Genomic DNA, 22,314 nt, shown 5'->3' with positions numbered 1-22,314 from the left:
TCTTGCTACCTTCCAGGCAGCTGCATGGATCTTGTAACTGATCATGCTCCCCTTATTGAATAATCTCCTAAACACCTTTGCACTAAATTCATTTGACTCACCTTTAGCAAATTTACAGGCCTTCATTAAATCCATTCGTGTACTCATGCAACTTCTGATTCTCTGATTTTGTTATACTACCAAACTTTTTCTTTTGTTCTTTTAAAAACTTTTGCTACTGATGTGTCATCAGTATAATCAGCAAAATTATGCCTTACATAATTTTTGTAAGGCATCTGAAATCACTTTTTAAAAATTGTGATATATAGACTTCAAATTCCAAAGGAAAAAAAAAAAAAAAGGAAGCAGCAAAATGTGGTGCCTGTGTACACAGCTATGGAGCAAGACTTCCAAGGTTCAAATCCTTACTCCTCTAGTTATGAGCTATGTGAACCTTGGGCAAGTTACTAGACATTGCTGTGCTTGGTTTCGACAGTAAAATGAAGACAATAATTCCTATCTCATAGGGTTGTTTTAAGTTTTAAATAATATAGTAATATACTTAGAATGGTGCATTTAGAACAGTGCTTGAACACTCAAATGTTGCCCATGAGAAATTTATTTTATGCTGTGGTTTAACTTTAACATACATAGCTGGATTTACAATCCAACGTCAACCTAAACAAACCAGCATTCCCATCATATCCTCTAACAGAATGTTTGAACGTGATACTTTACAACTAGGAAAACTCTTTTGATCTTATTTACTCAATTTTCTGCTGACAAAAATTATCAAATACAGGCATATTTCCTTAAGGGAAGCTGGATATTAAAATCTGGACTTATAAAATAAGTTCAAGAATTCTTTGTTTTCCATAAACATTTGAATGTTTAAAAAAAATTTTTAAAACAAAACACAACTTGTGCTCTGCCACTGCCAGAAAGGATTTGAAGCAGCAAAATATTAAGATACAATAAAACTGAGGACGTTTTTTTAAAAAAGGCAAAAGCCAAGGAAAAAGGTGTACATGAGTGAGGGACAAAAAACTATATCAGAACACATTGGCTAAAGGAAGTTAACTACAGTTGAAAACAGAACTTCATTTCCTCAGAGGGCAGCCAAAGCAAAGAGAGAAACATGAGAGGTGTCCCAACTCTATTTCAATGAAAGGAAGTTCACCATTAGTCAGGAGGAATACTTTTGTTTCTAAGCTTGCATAGGCTGTATGGAGAACACTGATCATAGTGGTTAAGAACTTTGACAGCAGTTAAAAAAAAAAGTGGAGACAGTTTACCTTTGGCAAATATCTCATCTAATAGGAGTCTCAATCTAACGTCCAAGACTAAGTTCCTGATTCCACAACCAGTGCACCCTCCCCCCAAACTGTTCTTCTCCTAATCATCTCCACTTCAATAGACGGCAATTCTGCCCTTCCAGCTGCTGCGGCTAATTGAGCCAAGTCATCCATGACTCCTCTTTCTTCTTTCATACCCATATCTGATCTGCCTGCAGATATCATCAGCTCTGCCTTCTAAACATATCCAGATTCTGGTCACTTTTCAAACCAGCTCCACTGCCACCACTTGAACCAAGTCACCATCATTTCTCTCCAGGATTCCTGCAATGGTCTCCTGCCTGGTCCCCCTCCTCCCACTTCAGTCTATTTGCATCCTACTAAAATATAAATGGGATCATTTTACTCCCCTGCTTCAAATCCTCCAATGGCCCCCATCTCACTCAGAATAAAAGCCAGGTCTCGGGCGGCCCTCCACTTAACCTGTGTTGCTTTACCTACTCCTCTTCCCCTTTCCATGCCACAGCCACACTGGCCTCTTTGCTACTACAGAAATATTCCTGGCACACTTCTACTTGAGGACCCTTGCATCTGCTGTTCCCTCTGCCTCAATGCTCTTCTCCTAAGTAGCTACTCCCTTCAGCTCCTTCAGATGTTTACCCAGATACCAGCTTTCCAGTGGGGCTTTCCCTTGCCCTCTCCTCTTTAGTGCAAACCCTCCACACATGAGCATCACACGTGACATTGTTTCTCCCCTTTCTGCTTTGTGTGTCCCTTCAGCAGCGTTCACTATCATACTGTATCTTTTTTCCTGTTCATTTCTATCTTCCCCACTAGAATACAAACCCCACGAAGGCAGGGATTCAGACACTTTGGGAAGAACATGAACCTTTTATGGTCTCACGGGCACTACTTAAACAGTCTATGTATGCAACTTACAAAGAGCCAACTCTCTAGCAGGGCTTAACTTAGAAAAAGGCCTCAATTATTCAACCACTAAACAAAGTTCCTTTATTAATAAGTAAGAGATGCTTTCCCAAGAGAGCTAGAGATTTAAAGTGTTACATTAAATGCAAACTCATCTATTTCAAGTGAATATTTTTGGAGTGTAGGGTAGATTTGTCCACAAGTTTTCACTTCTGGTTTCTCATTCTCAGTTATGCAAAAACGAACTCACAGAGACAAATTCAAATATCTATTTTGAAAAGTATTTACTTAGTTTGAATAAATTAATTGCAAATAAAAATTAACTACAATATATAGCCTGAATAGAAATGACTAGAACAAATACAATACAGGACTTGGTTTCCTTGCATTAGTCACAAAGCATGTGACAATCTAGAAAACTTCAAAATCAATTATATTTCTTTGAAAAAGGGCTAACAGCAGTTACTGATACATCACAACTAGTAAACTTATAACACAAGTTTCCTGACATGCATTTCCTGAGTGAACCCAAATGATCATTTTTAAAAACAAGGAAATTTTGACAAGTTTAAGTAAAATGAAATAGTTCATGGCTTCTAAGCAACAGGTTTTGTTTTTTTTTTAACCAAAAGAAAATTCAGAACAGCGTTGTAATAGGATAAATTAAAGCTATGCTACCACATATAAAAATCTGCTAGTCAATTAAGTATTATACAACTTTTCGAACTAAAGGAAAACAAATCAAGAGATTTAAAAAAGGATTCTGTCTAATCTAAAAGTGTATTGATTTCTACAAGTGTCACAAAGGGTTTCATGTAGTGCAACTGTCTATACTTTCCTTGTGGTGCATTAAAAAAAAGGTGGGGGGAAGGGAGGAAGAAGAAACTTTCTCTTGCTTCTGAGAGCAAAAGATTTTATTAGAATTAGAGAATGAACAGACCATACAAATATGTCCCTCCACTCTGCTGTCACTGGTGCTATCTGCCAACCAAACATTTCCTTGAGTCACACTGTGGCAACTCTCTTTAGGATTCAAGCCCACAGTTAAGTCTGGTCTGCTAGGTTAAAAAAAGGGGGCACTATTGTCATTCAACCCTTTATATCTCTCTGGATTTCTTAAAGCCTGGATAAGGCCAAATATAGAACAGTTAATTAATTAAGCATTTCTTTTTCTAAAAGCAAATCAAGTCACTTTCCTTTCTTGTTAATTTACGCTTCTTCTCATGGAAATGATTTTTTTCTAGAAACAGTGAACAGATGAACCACAGTTTATATCTAAAAAATAAACTTGCCAAATGTTGCTGATACTAAAAACAGATTAGTTATCATGGGAGAAAAATAGATAATCTAGATTAAATTGCATATTTAAAGGTGCATATAAAATGTTTCTTAGCATTAAGTTTTTGTTATAGTACTACACTCAAGAGAAACATTAAGGAAAAAAACCTTTCCTGATTATCTTCAATGTGGTTAAAAACAAACACCTCTTACACAATGGTAATTAATATGAATTTGGTTTTATAAAGTATTCTAATTTACCAAATTCCATAATTAGATGGGGGTGGGGAGAGAGGCTCTCTTGTCCTTCTTTCTAACCTTGCAAATCCTTGAGCTATGCTTGCTAAACTACCACTCACACCAGGAGTGTGACACCATCGTTACCATGCTACTCGATCAAGAACATTCTAAGATATTTTCTATAATAAAGATAAATAGAAAAAAAGTTAATATACATGTTGCTGTATTTTACAATGTTTGCAACAAACTGTAAACTTACATAGTTTGAACCAACAGTACCCTCAGTTATACAAAACAATTTTTCAACACTGAGGATGGGTGATTCAAAAACACTAAAATGAAGGCATCATCAAATCAGACTACGTCTTTTTCTCCTCAAAATATATTTTCAGAATTCAGAAGTCTGGTACTTTTGGAAATTCCTTTGCTTGCGTCTCCCAGATTTTTGCTGAGAAATTGCTACTATTTATTATAAATGTTTAAAAAAATTCTTCATCTTAATGCAAACGACCAGAGCAGAGAAACTGACGTGGACAACAGGTTGGAAAATCAACTCACTTAGCTTATAAATTTATAACACAGTCCTGGAGGACGACTGTTTATTAGTCTAGAGGTCCTTGGAAAATAAGTCTGATGTAGCCTTGTTCACCAGCCAACTGATGTGCACAGAAGGGACAGGCTGCATGAAAAGTATGAGTACCATGAGGAAGTGGGATCTGGGACCAATAGGCAGTTGTCTTTTCTGAACACACATGCCCACATGGGCTAAATGCATGGGTTGGAGGGCCAGCGTCCACATAAAATCCAGCTTCACATCCAAGCCACAGAGGGACATAGGGACCAACGGACCTACACATAGGACATTCACGATCTTTTCCATCACGTTCTTCTTTGTTTCCCCAGTTATGATAGCCATGCACATGGCCACAGTTTAGGTATACCCAGGGTTGTTTTTCATCGACAACATCTTTCCTCTTCATACTAGGAAATGCTAGTGTGTTGAACCCTACAGGACACTGAGGTCGTGCTGCATTGATTTCCTGTCTTAAAGCTTCTAAATGTTTCACTGTAGGAGTGTGGGAAAGGCCTTCTGCAGTACGCCACAGCAATGTTGCACCACAGAGGTCAATTAATGAGCCATCTTGTAACTGATTGGTTTCCATTTCCACCTAGAGGAAACAAGAATCAAAAAATACATTCATCACTATGTTTAGAATTTTTACATGAGTTTTTTTCTTATGTGCTCCTTACTCAAGAATTGAGTTTCCTATGTTTGTTACTAAATATTTAAGAAACTCCAATGACAGTTATGAAAACGTAAATTTGAAAATCAAGGATAAAATAGTGAGCAGTAACATATTTCTTTTCAGGCTTATAGTAAAGACAATTTATGATTAAAACATCTGGTTAGTAAGTAAGTCTATTATTTCCAATAAATATCATGGTCAAAGATATACAGATATGAGTAGAAAAGACACAGAGTACTGTTTAATTTAGGAAAGCTTAGGTTTTAAAATACATTAACATAATATGAAAAAATAAAATTTTTAGTGTCCTAATAGAAAGATTAAAGTATTATCCTCTAGTTTAGTATTTAATAGTCAGTGTTTGATAGTCAGACTTAGTAGTACTCTGTGTTAGCAAGAGATTTAAGAGTTTTGGGGAATATGTAATGCATTCAGTCCAAATCACCCTAAGTGTTTATTGTAGCTAAATAACAAGATACATCTCAGTACTTACCATTTTTCCTCTCTGCTGAGCTGATCTGGTTTCACGCAGGCTGAATACATTTCCACACACTGATATTTCTCTCCAGATTCCAGGCTTGGAGTCTTCTGTGAACCCATTGCGCGGATGCATAACAAGAACGCCATTAGTGGTCAAGCCATCCATCTGCCCATCTGATGTCTTCCATTTGGCAGCCTTCTCCTAGTAGGAATAAGAATAGTGAGCTTCCATTTATTTGTAATTTGGAAATAGAAGTGGTTATGAAAACTGCATCATTTAGGAAAAAAGCTTTTTACCCCAAGAAAGATGTTTTTTGATGAGTCAAATCCTGCAGCATAAATCCGTGCTGTAAAGGGTGGATTCCGTTCACATATGATTCTACAGGCAAATCTTGATATAGTGCTTTGCACTGACTGTGTATCAGAATTACTTTGACTTCCAGGAACTGTGTCAGTTACTACAAAATCAATGGGACTTTCAGTCGACCGACCAATCTAAGGGAAAAAGAAATATCTATAAACCCATTCAAAGGAACACAGTGGAAAATCCATTCAAGAAAGGCACAATAAGGTGAAATCATTAAGCTTCTGAAATTTCTAAACCTTAAACTTACCACACTTAACTCTGGGGGCATCTATACCCCTGAAAACTAATCTGTCAGATTTGCTCTGATGTAATAATCACTAAGAGCACAGAATTAAGTGGGAATTTATGACCCAGAATATATGAAACCCTCAGGGAATGACGAGTTTAGGATGGCTGAGATTTCTAGATGGCTGTGGATTTTATTTTTAACTCCTTTGGATGGAAATATGTCTACCATGTATTACTACTACCTTCTTTCACAGAATATAGTGAATATATAAGTAAATCTTTTATGATGACTCCAGGACATTACACTATGAATTCCATTTACATTAAGCTGAAAGGCAGTGATGTCTTCACATGCTATAAAGGTGTACAAGAACACTAATCCTTATGTTAAGGGCTTACATAGCCTTGCTTTGAGGTCTTATGTATTCTTCATAGATTTTCTTGTGTCTTTTCTGTCAGGTTGTCAGCCATCATTTCTAGCTGTTGGGCATACTTTCTCTAGCCGCATACCCCTCCTCTAACCAGCTACTCTTACTCTACTATGGGTTGACAAATTAAATAACCAAACTTCAAAGAACAGTATTTCAACAGGGTCTTGGTGAGAGCCTAAGGGATTCTCCAGGGAGCAGAGAAAAGGAATTTCAGTGCATGCACAGCCTACGTGGCATTTATTTTCTATGCTTAGATTTAATTTTCTATGCCTTTTTATTTTCTTGCTGGTTCTTGGCCATATTTCAGAGACAAGGTTCCCATGTAAGAGTTCTAGTGGGTGAGGTGTCAATGAATTAAAAATATCTTCAAAGGTGCCAGCTAGTAAATAAATTAATTTCATTTTGAAAGATGAAAGTTGAAAAGAAAAAAGGAAATCAGTGGAACAGGTGACAGAACTGACAAGTGTCACAGGGTTTTGAAGTAAACATTTAAAAATGATCGGTTTATTAATGTATTTGTTATAAAGTAATATCATAAAATTGAAGAATGTGGGTACCGAGAAAAAATAATGACTCTCTACAAAGATGATGACTCTTAAAAGTCATTCTTTGCATAGTTGAACCTCAAAAATTCCCCTTATCAGCACACTTTTGGATAAAACTCTTCAGAGTTTTTGTCCTGTCATCAAGTATAAAGTCTTTATTTAGTTTGGATAGTTTTAGGGGGAAATTGGTTGGTTAACAAATGTAATACTGGATGTCCCTTTTCCTTATTTTTAAGATAATGATATCCAGGGGCCGGCCCTGTGGCTTGGTGGTTAAGTGCGCGCGCTGCAATGCTGGTGGCCCGGGTTCGGATCCCGGGTGCGCATCGAGGCACCACTTCTCCGTTCATCCTGAGGCCGAGTCCCACATACAGCAACTAGAAGGATGTGCAGCTACGACACACAACTATCCACTGGGGCTTTGGGGGGGAAAATAAAATAAATAAAATCTTAAAAAAAAAAAAAAAAAAAGATAATGATATCCAAAGAAAATGGTCTCAGACCTTTGAAACTAAAAATATTTCCAAAAATAAAAGGCTCTTTTAGAGCCAAAAGGTATAAGCCAGGGATTGGATTGAGGATTGATATTCAGAATCAAGGTATTCAGAAGCAGAACTTATTTGGGAAGAGAGATGGTTCCAGAAGAGCTGATATCTGATCTGGGCCTCGAAGGAGAAAATTTAAGATATCAAAGCAATATTGGTAATGACAGGTAAGAAGGAAGAAATCTTAAGTATCTATAAAGAGAAAAAAATCTACATGATTGTGATCAGATGTGTGTCATTAGGATATAATATAATTGTTTGTTAGGATAAATTTTAGTAATTCCTCTTCTTTCTTATTGCTACTATTAGCTTTAAAAATACAGATCTTATCATGTCATTCTCTCTCACCCCCATTAAAAACCTATCCAAACTTGTTAGTTTCTTATTTCTGATAATAATTAGAAACTGATTTCACAACTGGAGTCCGTCTACCAATCCAGCCTAACTTCCTGTTATTTCTGTTCACACAAAAAGTATTTTTTAGCGACAAGTAGCTTATTCATCAATCTTCTACCACACTGTGTACCTCTTTGCCACCTCTTTTGTCAAAACGCCTTTCTACTAGTTGGACTGGCAAAATTCTACTCAACTTGATAAAGAAAGGACCAGATAAAAAGGCACTACCCTTCTTCAACCCATTCAGAAGCCTGTACTTCACATTTAGACCATCAGTGTAGCACCTATGTGTGTAATCAACTTGTAATGTCTCCTTTATTTACTTCGTAGTGTCAAGCAATGCACAGAGTTGGAATCTGAATATCTGATGGATCGAATAATAAATGTTCTTGTTCAGTTTAGAAGGTAGGCAATCTTAGAATGCTTATGAAACCAGTTCCTCAAAGACTGGCTAATTTACCAGGGTAGTTTGTGATATAGCTCAGGTTTTTTTAAATGTAGAAATGTTTGGATTTTCCATAGGTATAATGCTTGTAGAAAGGGTATAATCAGTTTACTATATTGGGAAAAACTCTCTATTCCCATATGAAAAGAAGAAAACAAAAAGTGTTACAACTTATGTAAGGACCTTCATAAGAGGGTGAAGACACTATTCCATAATGCAGGATGCCTGGTTTAATCCCAATTTTGCCCCCAACTAATTCTGTAATCTTTAACTCACAAGATTTCAGTAACTTTATTGACAAAAGATAAGGGATAAACAAATAAATACAAGGTACTTTCTGAAACTAAAATTCCAGTCTATGATCAAATATCTAGGCAGCAACTTGATTTTTAAAAAAGCTAATTAAGCACATTCATTTGAACTGGTTGTCAGTAAAATAAAATGTGAAAAATCATCCTAAAGCTTGTGTTAGGTTCTCATTAAGATCCAAAACTTCATCTTCATTAAGGACGTTATTTACTTTTAATTTTTTGGTAAAAGCAAAGAGGACATAAATAAATATCCACATTCTAATATTAACTATAGAGACTATTCTAAAAAATTCAGTACAGTCAAGCGTCATTTAACAACGAAGATACATTCTGAGAAATGTGTCCTTAGGCGATTTTGTCGTTGTGTGAACATCATAGAGTGTGTGTACACAAACCTAGATGGTATAGCCTATTGTACACCTAGGTTCTATGGTACTAATCTCACGGGACCACTGTCATATACACAGTCCGTCATTGACTGAAATGTTATGCAGCACATGACTGTATTCCATCAAACGTGCTGGGAGGGAGCAAATGACTTCAAAGAAATATTTTGCTATTTGTTGTAATTACTCCAGGCCTTTTCACATTCATTTAATCTTGTAAAATAAAGAAAAACTGAAAAGTAATTGGGATAATAACTGTAACAACAACATTATCAGGTACTTTATGTCCTATTTAAGTTTGTTTTAAAAAAGCTGAGGGCTTTACCAAACCCAATATTAAGGGAAAAGATATCATGAATTTTGTTTACATCTTTGGGTTTGGCTGTTCTATCATCTATCAGTTTATCAAAACATCAGCACTGGATTAGTACAAAGAATGAGAGGAAAAAAAACTTGTACTGCACCAGTAGCTTAGACCAAATAAATATGTGCTGAGAAGCAAGTTTGATTTCACATATATGATATGAACAGTTGGAAATTGCCTGTATTTTGTTGCCTAGAGAGGAAGATGACAAATAGTGGCAAAAAAAGTCATAAATGTGTGCAGAATATTCCTTAGTTCCTTTTTTGGATAACAATAGCTAACAGAGCTATTATCATAGCTATTGTTATTATTAACGGCTAAGTGTTTACCAGCTACCTGGCACAGCTCAGAACACTTTACATGTACTAACACTTTTAAGCCTCCTAACAGTCATATGAGGGAAGTTCTGTTATCTGCACTTCACAGGAAGAAAAAAACAGAGGCACAGAGTGCCTAAGTGGTGGTTTATCAGGAATTCTGATTTCGGAGCCTATCTGTTAATCATGCTATGCTGACTTCTATATATGAGGTTTAGAAATCAATATATATTTTAATGAAATACATTATTAAAATATGATAATCCTTAATCTGATGACAGCAAAAGTTACTGACAGGTTTTTAATTTTTTTGTTTTTCAAGAAAAAAAATTCAGATGTTATAATACCTGAAACATATCAGTGTTGCTGTCATAAGTATATTCAACCACCACCGTCTGGGCCCGAGATAAGGTATATGATATGCTATGCTGGTCCTTGTTGCTTATTGCCTAAGAAAGAAAAGATTAATAGCAAAAATTAGCTGGCAGGTCAATCAAATCAGATAATCTTTTCATTAAAAAAAAGAAAGGTAATCACATATCTGACATATTTTCCCCTTGAAATTTCTGGTAAAGATTAATAACTCTCACATAACCTCAGCTGTGACAGTAGTTTCTCAAGTTGACTGGGGTGTAGAAGAATAATTTGAAGCAGTTATAGAGTAAGAACACAATTTCATAGTATAAAAATACTATAAAATCTGGACCTCCCTTGTAAGTATTTTAAATTATAAAGTAATCAAAACCAAATCCCATGTAGAAACTGACAACAGTCCTCAGTACTGCTCTGATAAGGAGAAAATAAAAATTTTGCAGAATAAGAGGAATTTTATTTTTAAAGTAACTCGAAGAGTTACAGTTAACCAATAAGCAGAGTTAACTGCTTTCCTAACCATTCTGTGACTCTATAGATGACAAATATTTGCCACATGCTGGGCAAGATACATAAAAATTCATAGAATGATTAAACATTACCAAAGGAAATGGATATAATGCTTATGACTGTACTTCTGACCTATCCCAAACTAAAAATATTGCTAAAAAGAACTTTTCAGTTTTGTTTTCAGGCGTTTTCTATGTGCATGAGTTGAAGATAATATCAGAGGGGGGAAAAACCTACAGAAAGGAAGTGGAAATAGGTTGCGTAAAAGGAAAACAGATACAAAAACACAAAAGAATGACTGTACATAGTAAAGAGGCTAAATGAAAAAACAGCTTCTTAATTAGAACTTTGACATTATAAAATGTTACTTGCTTTCAATTTGTAGCTAACCTGTAATAGATAAAGCCTTAAAACAACAACTTTAAGACTGTGAAATTTTCAAATATATGAAGAGAATAAACAAGCATGTGGGCATTATCTAAACTAACTACCCGGCATTATCAAAGCTTAAAAATGCCATTTTTGCTCCTGATTTTTCAAAAGTTGTTAAACTCTACAGATACAAGCAAGGCTGCTTACATGTCCCTCCCTACTCTTCTTTCTTCATAGAGGTATCCAACCTCAAGAATGCAGTCTAGATGACTCCCATGTTTTCCTACACATTCATGTATTCCAACATTATATAATTGTTTTATAGGTTTTATAACCTACAATTGCTTTAACTCAGCACTAAGCAACTGATTTTTCAATCAAATAATTGCTCAGTATTTTGGAAGTTAATTCTTAATGGCTAAAGAGATTTAAAAACAGTTTTTTGTGTACTTGGAGATTGTAATCCCTGTTTTTTCGCTCTTAAAACCTACTCTTAGATTGAGAATAAGAACTATGTCAAGTTAAGTTCCCACTGGACTGGAAGGCAGGGATTAACCACTCATCCCAAATGACTGCCAGACTAAACAATGAGTTTTCTTCATGACCTCACTACCACAGTCCTCCAAAACTGAAAGAGGAAAGGGTCAATCTTTGATCCCTAAGATTCTTGTTGCCTAGTAAAGATGAAAAGGAGCTAACAATAAAAACATTAGGAGCATGACAGTAAAAATGCGAGGTACAGAGTAGGACATTATAAAGGTAGAGATTAGAAATATTTTCCCTATGACAGTGGTTCTCAACTAGAGGTAGTATTAGCTGTCTAAGGGGCATTTAGAAATATGTAGTGCGTTTTTTGGCTGTCATAATGATTTGAGGGCTTAAATGGCATTTAGTGGGTGGAGACAAGAATATTAAACATCCTGCAATATATGGGACAGTCCTGCACAAAGAAAGCTGGCACCCCCAAAATGCCAAGAGCACTCCTGTGGGGAGATACTGGAAAGAAGCTCCTACGACTGGATCCATAAGCAGTTCACTTCCACCAACTGCTTAGCACATCCCGTCTCTGAAAAGGAGTTAAAAGATACACCTAAAAAAAATCATCCCTTTTCTACATTCACTGGCTTTCAAATAATAATAGAGGAGGCCTAGTCAAGGTGTGAGGACTCTGTTTTAGATACCACCCTCAAAGCCAAAAATGCAATTAACTTCAGGGAGTGGAGCTGTGACCTAAAACAAGGCATCATATGCCAATTTCTCTGTCTCTCGTTTATTTAACTTACAAAGCTATACCTCAGATGGTATAATATTAATACACATCTTAGGGCTGCTTAGCTAAAGATACAGGTACTTCCAGAAGTCAAGGAACTCGCTGTAATTTTTATTCACTCATCACATATCAAATTCAGTCTGTGTTATAAAATTAAAAGTAGAGGGATTTATGAGAAATGCAAAGATCTGAAATTCCGCCTAATTGTCTATCACTTTGGGAAAAGCCCAAGTGTCCTGAAATGGTGGCCTGGCTTCTGGAGATTTTGGTAGGGAAAGGAAAAGGGGCTAGAAGCATTATATAGGCCAGGAGATTGAGAAGTTATATTGTAGATACAATTGAGTATTTGCTTTCATAGCTTTGATTCAATTTAATAATTATTGAGGTCTACTTTGTTCAAGCTATGCTAAAAGCTGAGTCATAAAACAAACAAAAAATAAATAAAAACAAGAACATCCATAGAATCTTTGATAAAGACCCTTAGTTAAAAAAATGACCTCATCCAAACATGCTTCTAGGACCAGAATACACTTATTATTATATAATACTGCATTCCTTGCCCAGCCCAGGTGAGGTCCCTCCAGTAACAGTGAGAACTCCCTACTTCTCAGGGCAGACAGCCGCACACTTCTTAATACCAGGTAAAGCCCTGGCCCCACTCCCACCTTTTTTTAATAAGAAAAGGGAATGTTTCCTTCTAATTTCCACCCACTGATCTTGGTTTGTCATAAAACAAAAGTCTGAGGCCCTTCTTTCTATATGGCAGCCCTTCAAACATCATGTCTCCAAAGTATCTTCTCCCACCCAAACAAAAAGGAAACTTCTGGTATACAATGTGAAGGGAATGCTAGAGAATATACACAACATGTACAAGGCTTCCAATTTCTCCAAGTTAATTTATTTAGCTTTTTTTTTTTTTTTTTTTTTACCTTTGCAGCCTGAGGAGTACAAGCAATATGCACAGTGCTGGGCTTCACCCCATTTGCCTTAGGTCTTTTAAATAAAGCAAACCTACTTTTCCTCCTTCCTCTATCGCCATTTGGGAGAGACCCATTATACCTGATGGGGGAAAAAAAGTTTAGGTGATCTCTTGTAAGAACCACACAATTCTAAAAACAAATGCTTTACTTTGCTTTATAATATCAACTCCCGATTACTTATCTATTAGCACATTATAAGTATCTCAAATTCCTTTGAGCAATCACTGACCCCCAGTGCAGCTGCTGAGTGTGAAACAAAATAAGATTCTTTTTGGCTACATTCCAAGTCACAGAAAAGTACCTTCTGGATTATACATAGCTTTGAGTTATCTATATTTTTCTTCCCTCTTTTATTCAAGATACTCAAGAGCTGATTAATAGCATATCTGACTCCTTATGACTCATTCAATTTTTTTTAAAGGTGAATGTTTGCATGTGCTAATACAATCTTTAAAAGTATGGTATGAATTGTTTAAAATGGAATCTCCTTTAATTGTGAACCAAACATCTTAAATAGCTGCACTTTCGAAATAGAATGTTTTAGACTTGTTAAGTCTCAGCTATCTTAAATGTACACATACACATTCACATTATGTTGGCAAAACTTGTCCAACTGAGATGCCTGCTAAGTAGTAGTTAAACATACTTTTGTTGTTGAGACGTTATGACCATTTCTCTATGATAACATATATACATGTCCTGAAGGTAAGCAACTGAACTAATAGGAAAACAGTTCAAAACAGAACATTTGGGTGTTTACTATGTACTAGGCACTATTGGGTTCTATCCCATATATTATCTCACTTAATCCATCCTCATAAAAACTCTTTGAGATTGGCATCACTCTCCACCTTTACAGGTTAGGAATTAAGTTATTCCTCAGAGGAATTAAGTTATTTTCTGAAGGTCACACAAGTGACACTGGCAAAGGCAGAATTTGAATCCAGGTGTTTGTCATGTTTTTTTTCATTCTTTACTGCTTCATTATGGCATGAGCAGTAGCTTAATAATAATCTCTCCTTATTCACAGACCCCCAGCATCCCTAACACCCAGAAAAAATCTTTGGTTTGATGGTCTCTTACATATAGTTGGTCAACCTGGGGGAAAATGAAGCAGGGAACAGGGACAATTTTGAGGCTGGAGGAGAATGTGATTGTAAAATGGCCTACATTAATGGCTGACAAGGAATAGAAGGGAGTTTACTCAAAGACTACCATTTATAGAAATTATACTGATCCTTTATAAAAAAATAAAACACTCATTTCTACTGGAGAAAGCCCTTGCTAATCTTGCAAACCTTGCTAAAAGTTCAGAGCAGTGCCCCTCAGCTAATACATTAATTTTGTTATTCTAGGCTGTGTGGCCACTAGTCTCACTGTGGGGTTCCTCACTGCCCCTCACTACTGCCCCCCACTACTGTCCAGAAGAGTCACATGACTTGTTTCTCTTCTGGAGATATGCTCTCTATTCCCACATTGTGTTCCTGTAGCTCAAAGCTCTTTTGTAAGTAGCAACAGCACGAAACTGACAACCGTATCCAGCTTCACTTCTCCTTCTAGAGGGGTGGGAAGAAGCATTATTTGCATTTTAAGACATCAAGTGCCAGATACAGAGACAACTCTATTGCTAAGGATTAACTGAGAAACTGCTGGGCTAGGAGAGGCAGTTTAAACCATATACTAAATTTGAAATTCTAGTCTTCAAATGACTCGAATTTCCTGCTAGAGGAATTTAACTTGCAATAGTTTTTGGTAGTTAAAAACTGTTTGTCATTAATACATTAAAATCTATGTGATTTGAAGTTGTAATATTGTAGTTACTATATTAAGTTTACGATCTTCTAAATTCTGTGTTTGGAAAAAAAATTTTTTAAGTCTTAAAGGACCTTAGATGATCTTATCTAATTGTCATTTTACAGAGGAGGAAACTAAGGCCCAGACTGGTTAAGTGACTTGCCCAAGGTCATACAGTGAGCAGTATTGGAATAAGCGCTGGAATCCAGGATTCCTGACTTCCAGTCAAGCTCAATAACTCCACATTACCTCCCCAATTTCTCTTACTCTCTCATCTGAAATAACGGATACATTCTCACTTAAACAAGAACTTGTCCCGGCCTGATTCTGTAATGTTTAGAGCTGCTTTTTTGCAAATTTTGCAATTTCTAGTTTCTGAGATCTCTAGTTAGACTAATATTGTGCTTCTGTTTTGACAGTTATGGCAAGTTTAGATTGAAGAATAGATGATTCCATTATTTCAATTTATTTAATCTTTAGATTGTGTCTGTGTGAGCTGTATGGATAGATGACTCTTGAAGCAAACAAGCAGCGAGGTCCTGGGCTTCAGAGTCATGTATCCTTATGCCTGTACAACTCGTTTCACAAAGTACAGGACTATACGCACAAAACAACAACCGCTTCAGAGGGGCAAAGGAACAAATAAATGCTAACCCAGAAGAAATGACCTAAAGGGGAAGGGGATTTTTGGTAAAGTCAGCTGAGGCAAATTTTTCTAAAAGATGGCATAGGGAAGACAAATGAAATGATTATGTGACTTTCAGACAAATACATTTTTCATTTCATCCTTAAGAAGCTTTGTCCTTTCAGGGGGTGAGGGTGAGGCAAAGTTTATGCGGTATTTGAGCACCTGACAAGATGGCATAAAAATGAGAATTAAAAGAGTTTCTTGATTTGGTAATATTACCCTGCAGCTTTAAATCCTTTTCAGAAATAGGTAGGATACAAATGCTAAAAAAAATACTTTTAACCAAGATGTCAAAGTTACTATATATTATTAAATTTTACGTGTCATCAGATGGAGAAACCTTACCCTAAGACAATGAGTTCACCATATTTTACTGGTGCTTTGGATGGATGATTTTCTTGATCAGGAGAAAACATGAGCTTGGCTGTCTTTCTCAAATCTTTGTTCACTGGTCAGGAGCCTTGGGACACCTTTTGCATTATTTCCTAGAGGGGAAAAGTTTTCATTAATAATGTGAACAATGAATTTCAGTTTAAATAAAGATCTTATTTTCTAGCAGTCCTCAAGAGCACAATATTATGCAAAGCATCACATAATATACACAGTATGTGACATTTTCCCCAGTAATGGTTATATATTTGGTACGACTGTCTAAACAGATTAAAAATGTAAATTTGGGGACTCCCACTTCCAGGAAGATGGAGTAGATGTATTTTCCCCTATTATTTCCACTAAGTACAACTAAAAACTCCGGACATTATATATAAAACATAAGAAGAATCTGAAAAGCAGAGATAAGGCAGACCACTTAGGGACCTCAGGGCCCAATTTTTGCCTAAGATATCCCAGATTTGGAGCTGAAGAATCCAGCAACCTGGAAATGCCAACTGGCAGAGACAAAAAAAAAAAAAACAAAAAAAACAACAAAAGCTTGCTCTCTCTAGTCAAAGGAACAAGAAAGGGGCAGCCTAAGCAGGACAGAAAACTTCTGACAATAACTACTCTACTGCAGCCAAACACCACAGAAAATACTGTGGCCCCACCCCCACCCACATCAGCAAGAGCCGGGTGGGGAACCTAGACTTCCACCTCATGAGGGCATAATGAGGAGGCCCAACCCCCCAACCAGGGTAGTGTCAGGCAGGCCAAGAAGGGAAACAGGACTTCTACCCTGCTGGCTGATAACATGCCCCCACCTCTACTCTAGCGGTATCAGTGGAGACCACATGGGGAGCCTGCACTTCCACCCTCACCTGGCAGTAAAGAAGGATCTCCTTCCCCTGGATGTCAATGGAGGCTGAGTAGGGAATCTGGACTTCTATGTCCTCCAGGCAGTAACAAGGAGGCACCCCCAATCCCCCTGCCAAAACAGTGTCATCAAAACCAGTGGGAACAGAAGGTTTAGATAATATCCAGAGTCTCAGAACATAATGCAAAAATGTCCAGGTTTCAACAGAAAACCACTCATCTTATCAAGAACTAGAAAGATTTAAAACAATCCAAAAAGATAATCAACAGATGCCAAAACTGAGATGACAGAAATGAGAGAATTATCTGATAAAGATTTTAAACCAGCCATAACAAAAATGCTTCAACAAGCAATTACAAACATGTTTGGGACAGAGGAAAAAGAAAACAGAGTCTTGGCAAAGAACAAGAAGGTATAAAAATCTCACTGGATGGGCTTAACAGCAGAATGAAAAGAACATAGTAAAGAATCAGTGAACTGAAAGATAGAAATTACCCAATCTGAACAAAGAGAGAAAATGGACTGGTGGGGGGTAGGGCGGGGAAGAACAGAGCCTCGTGGCATGGACCTAGGGCACTACAGTAAGAGAGCTAACATTTGTATCACTAGAACCCAGAAAGAGTGGAGAGAGAAAGCAGAGCTGAAAAAGTACTCAAACAAATAGTGGCTGAAAACTTAACCAAATTTGGAAAGAGCAACAAGAGCACAGACTCAAGAAGCTGAACAAATCCCACACAGGATAAACCTGAAGAAACCCATGCCAGACACATCATAATTAAACTTCTGAAAACTAAATGCAAAGAAAATATCTTGAAAGCAGTCAGAGAGAAAGTATACCTTACCTTTGAAAGGAAAAGCAATTAGAATGATAGTGGACTTCTTACCAGAAACTACAGAAGCCAGAAGGAAGTGGCATTTTTTTTTTTCACTGAAAAAAAAGAACTGTCAACCCAGAATCCTATACCCAGCAAAAATGGAGGGGAATAAGACATTCTCAGAAGAAGGAAAATTAAGAAAATTTGTCACCATCCGATCTACTGATAGAATGGCTAGAGGAAATTCTCTAAGCAGAAAAGAAATGATAAAAGAAAAGAATCTTGGAACATCGGAAAGGAAGAAAGAACACAGCAAGTAAAAATACAGATAAACACAATACACTTTCTTTTTCTTGAATGTTCTACATTATGTCTGAAGGTCAAAGTGAAAATTATAACACTATCTGATGTGGTTCCAAATGCACGTGAAGGAAATATTTAAGACAATTACATATTGCACTCCTGGGCATTTATCCTAGAGAAATGAAGACTTATGTTCATATAAAACCTGTACACAAATGCTTATAGCAGCTTTATTTGTAATAGCCCCACACTAGAAACGACCCAGATGTCTTGACTGAGTGAATGATTCAACTGTGGTACATCCACACTGTGGCAGAGCCCTCAGCAAGAAGAAGGAACAAATTGCTGGTACATGCATGAAACAACATGGATGAATCTCCAAAGAATTATACTGAGTAGAAAAAGCTAACCTCAAAAGGTTACATAAATGGTTCCATTTCTATAACATTCCTGAAATGACATATTATAGAAATGGAAAACAGATTAGTGGTTGCCAGGGGTTAACGAGGGGATCGGAGTAGGAGGGAAGTAGGTGTGGTTTTAAAATGACAACAGGAAGGACCCCTGTGGTGATGAAAATGTTCTGTATCTTTATCAATGTCAATATTCTGGTTGTGATATTTTACAGCAGTTTTGCAGGATATTACCACTGGGGGAAACTGAGTAAAGGGCAGGCTGGATCTCTCTCTGTATTATTTCTTACAATTGCATGTGAATCAACAGTTATCTCAAAATAAAAAGTTTAATTACAAGATATAAATTTGACACAAGCATGAAAAACAAAAGACTAACACTTCTGATAAGCCAGAAAAATCACTACAATAAACAATCCCCACAATACTATGATGTCTATTCATCAGCAGTTTAATGGGACCAGGTATTTCCTACATCTAGTCTCTCCCTGGTCTTCCTGTTAGACCCGTTACAAAGGTTTCATAACAAAACTCTTACTAGCTAATCCATAAAAGTCTCCTGGTTTTACACTTTCACCAGTAGGTTTCATAGGAAACTCCAGAACGAAAAATCCTACTTGTCTTTTTCTACAGTACAATGAAATACAGCCTGTATAGAGGCACTTTTCGAGAGAAGGTAACACAAGATTTGTAGCCCAACGAATCAAAACAAGTAAAGGGAGAAGGCTTAGCCATTTTGACCCCTTTTTCTCCCTTGTAACTGACATACACATTTAGACCAGCAATTGAGACAAACACACTAACTTTTATTGTTGGTAAATTTAAAAAAAAGCTTATTAAATTATTTTAAAGAAATGAAACATGCTTAAGAACTATTTTAAGAAAAACATTTCCTACATTCAAATACACTATAAAATCCTCTCATCTCCCCAGATGAAATTTGCTTTTGATGACCAGATTTTAATTCATCAGATTGTTCAAAGGTTACAGAAACCAATATATAGGTATGTCACGATAATTGTGAGACATTAGGCTTGTGCAGAAATGCTTTACTTAAGTAAAATAAACTATACTGATCAAATATCCCAATTAGAAAAAGAAACAGACGTGAAGCTAAAACTTCCAATGTAAAAATTTAAGAATTTTAAGAAAAATTAAATTAACCAAAGAACAATTTTGGTTCCATGTAACAAGATCTTCTGATCTACATTAAATCATACTGTAATATATAAATATGTATCTATGGCCTCTCATTTCTCCTCTAAGGAAGCATCCCATTTTAAAAAGCTAAGCAGAAGCTTAATTAGAGGCTTTAACTGTGCTTTTCTTATTAGACAATTAAGGTACTGCCATCAAACGTGAAAACATTGCTTTGACACATTTCTGACCAAGAATAGCAAGAATTAAAAACTTAATAGCAAGAATTAATTAAATTTAAATTTTAAATTAAATTTTAATAACATTGCTTTGTCTTGATTTGGATTCCTATTTAGAGCTACTTTCTATTTTTAGGCAGTGACAGTTTTCCATTTATAGTAGCAAAAAATTTCCTTTAAAAAAACTTATTTAAAGAAGTAAGTCAAATAGTATTAGTAAGTACACAGATATGGCAAAAATCTGAAAGTGATATGTGAATGCCCATATTTGGCTGACACTAGTATATAGCATGGTTAGCAAGTATCAGTCCATGTTCTAGTTCTAGCTCTCTTTGAACAAAGCTGTCTATTTCCTCATCTTTAAAAATCAAGGAACTAAAGCAGAATGAAGAGAATTTTAGAGCTGGAAAAAAATGTAAGAGACCATCTGGTCCTAACATAAGAATTTATAAGTAATGTGCATATAGCCCTATACATTTAGTCCTATTGCCTCTATAGCAAAAGCAACAATTTTTAGCTTTGACAAGGAATTAGAGAAGCGTTGGCACCTACCCACCATTCTATACTTTCTAGAGCCCCTGGCCAAATTAGCCAAGAAAAACAATATATTTCCAATTATACTTATTCTTACTCTACGTAGGTCCCTTAGAAGGCCTGATCTTGGGATGTTTTATCACTGATATCAAAGTTACAATCACAGAAACACACTCAAACTTAGCTTCTATTTCTGTATTTAATAATCTAAAACCATATAATAAAACCCTTTAGTAGTATTGGTTATTTATACATTTAAATGATGCAAGATAAACAGTTTTCTTAAATTTAAAATGGCATATCATCAATAGATATATAACTGGCATTCTTAAACTATGAATAAAGTGTGCCATGATAGCTACTTCTCCTGAAACCTTTCATTGCAATTCTAATACATGTATGATAGGTGATTGTTGGAATCTTGATGTGTTCTGAACAAAGATTCATGATCTTTACAATAGGTTAGAATCTTTCACAAAAGCCCAGTTAGCTAGATAGTGCTCTCATGCTCAATTTCTCTCTCTATTCTCTATATTTTAAAATCTGAATAAGATATAGAATTCTTCAAAATCAATTCCTGAAGTCATGCACTTGAGAACGTGAAATGGGTATGTACCTAAAGTATATTTGAATGCCTCAATTACTGGCCCCACTTGTTGGTATTCAATTAAGTTAGCTGGTCTGACTCCACATATTCAGCCCTACCCCAATGTGATCTAGCACAAAGAACATGAAACAGCACCATTAATTCTAGAGAAAATCTGCTAGGATAATAAAGCTGTTTTCTATAATATCTATTACTTTGAAGCTCTGCTTGATACTTGAAAATTAAGCATGTTGTTCTCATCAGCAGGGACCTTCCCAAGTTAAACAAATTTTCTTAAAGAAATATATTCTAGAATAGTGTTATTTTCTGTGTGGGCTGGGAAAACATGAAAAATCAGCCATAAAATATATATTTCTTAGAAATAGTCTCATTAATTTGACTGACACAACATTCTAATCATTTATTCTTTAAAGGTCAATGAAGTACAATTGTTTTCATATCAAGTCTTCCCAAAGGACTTTCTATAATACATAATTGTTAGTTTCACCTAAAGAAGGAAAACTGGGAAATCAATCTTTGTCCAAATTTCTCCCTCAACATAACACATTTTTTCTTTTATTATTTACATTGCACACAGCCTTTTGCTTACTACCTACTAAACACAAGTACAAAATTCCTGCCCTGAAAAATAAAAAGAAGCAAAACAAATACCAAGCAAGGGACAAAACAGATCTTCATAGATGTTTACATAACCTTTTGAACACTTCTATTTTGGCAAGCAAGTGAGTAGGCACAAAGGGGTGCTGAGAAAAAAAGGGAAAATGTTTTAAAACATGAAAATGTTATGATGCTTCTTTATGGTGAAAAATATAATGTGGACTGCATATATTATCTCTGATAAAACAGATTTCCATCTACACTAGAGCTTCCCTGTGGTTGATTTCAAAAGGATGACTCAAACAGAAAAAACTGTTTTGGTATATTTGTGGTAGAGCCATTTTATGAAACCAAGTTAGCTAGCTGATGACTGAAGGGAGGTCCATTTATAGCAGTTTCTTGATAAGAGTGAAAATTTAATCATCTTCTTCCTTCTTTCATCATCAGCAGGATTAATAAGCAGCATTTTTCCAGAAAAGGAGAGAAGGGATAGGAGAAACAATGGTGCAGCAGTAGCAGTATGAGGTTACTACTTTGTCAGTGACTTTTAGCTTCTCAATAAGGCAGTGGAGGAAGTGAAGTCCATGTTCCCCTTCCCAAGATAGAGAGCACCCCCTGGGCAAACTCCCAGCCTCCCCTTGAGGGTAGCCAAA

At 36.0% G+C, this 22,314-nt stretch overlaps 1 protein-coding gene across 2 annotated transcripts in view; it reads right to left on the bottom strand.

Moving 5' to 3' along the window:
• Positions 1–2,468: 2,468 nt before the first annotated feature.
• The window catches only part of PELI1 (pellino E3 ubiquitin protein ligase 1), a 55,413-nt gene continuing 35,567 nt past the window's right edge, over positions 2,469–22,314 (bottom strand). For both annotated transcript variants that reach the window (XM_087436661.1, XM_004435625.3), the window contains 6 exons: positions 16,113–16,252; positions 13,235–13,364; positions 10,129–10,230; positions 5,744–5,941; positions 5,460–5,648; positions 2,469–4,888 (listed from right to left, as the gene is read on the bottom strand). In XM_087436661.1, coding sequence (XP_087292787.1) covers positions 4,322–4,888; positions 5,460–5,648; positions 5,744–5,941; positions 10,129–10,230; positions 13,235–13,364; positions 16,113–16,183 — 1,257 coding nt within the window. In that variant the 5' untranslated portion in view covers positions 16,184–16,252 and the 3' untranslated portion in view covers positions 2,469–4,321. The remainder of the gene's footprint in view (positions 4,889–5,459; positions 5,649–5,743; positions 5,942–10,128; positions 10,231–13,234; positions 13,365–16,112; positions 16,253–22,314) is intronic.

Source organism: Ceratotherium simum, chromosome 11, assembly GCF_057802395.1.
Source record: "Ceratotherium simum simum isolate JZ-2026a chromosome 11, ASM5780239v1, whole genome shotgun sequence".
Lineage (NCBI taxonomy): Eukaryota > Metazoa > Chordata > Mammalia > Perissodactyla > Rhinocerotidae > Ceratotherium > Ceratotherium simum.
Note: the sequence above shows the minus strand (reverse complement) of the source record. Positions and strands in the feature narration are given on the sequence as shown.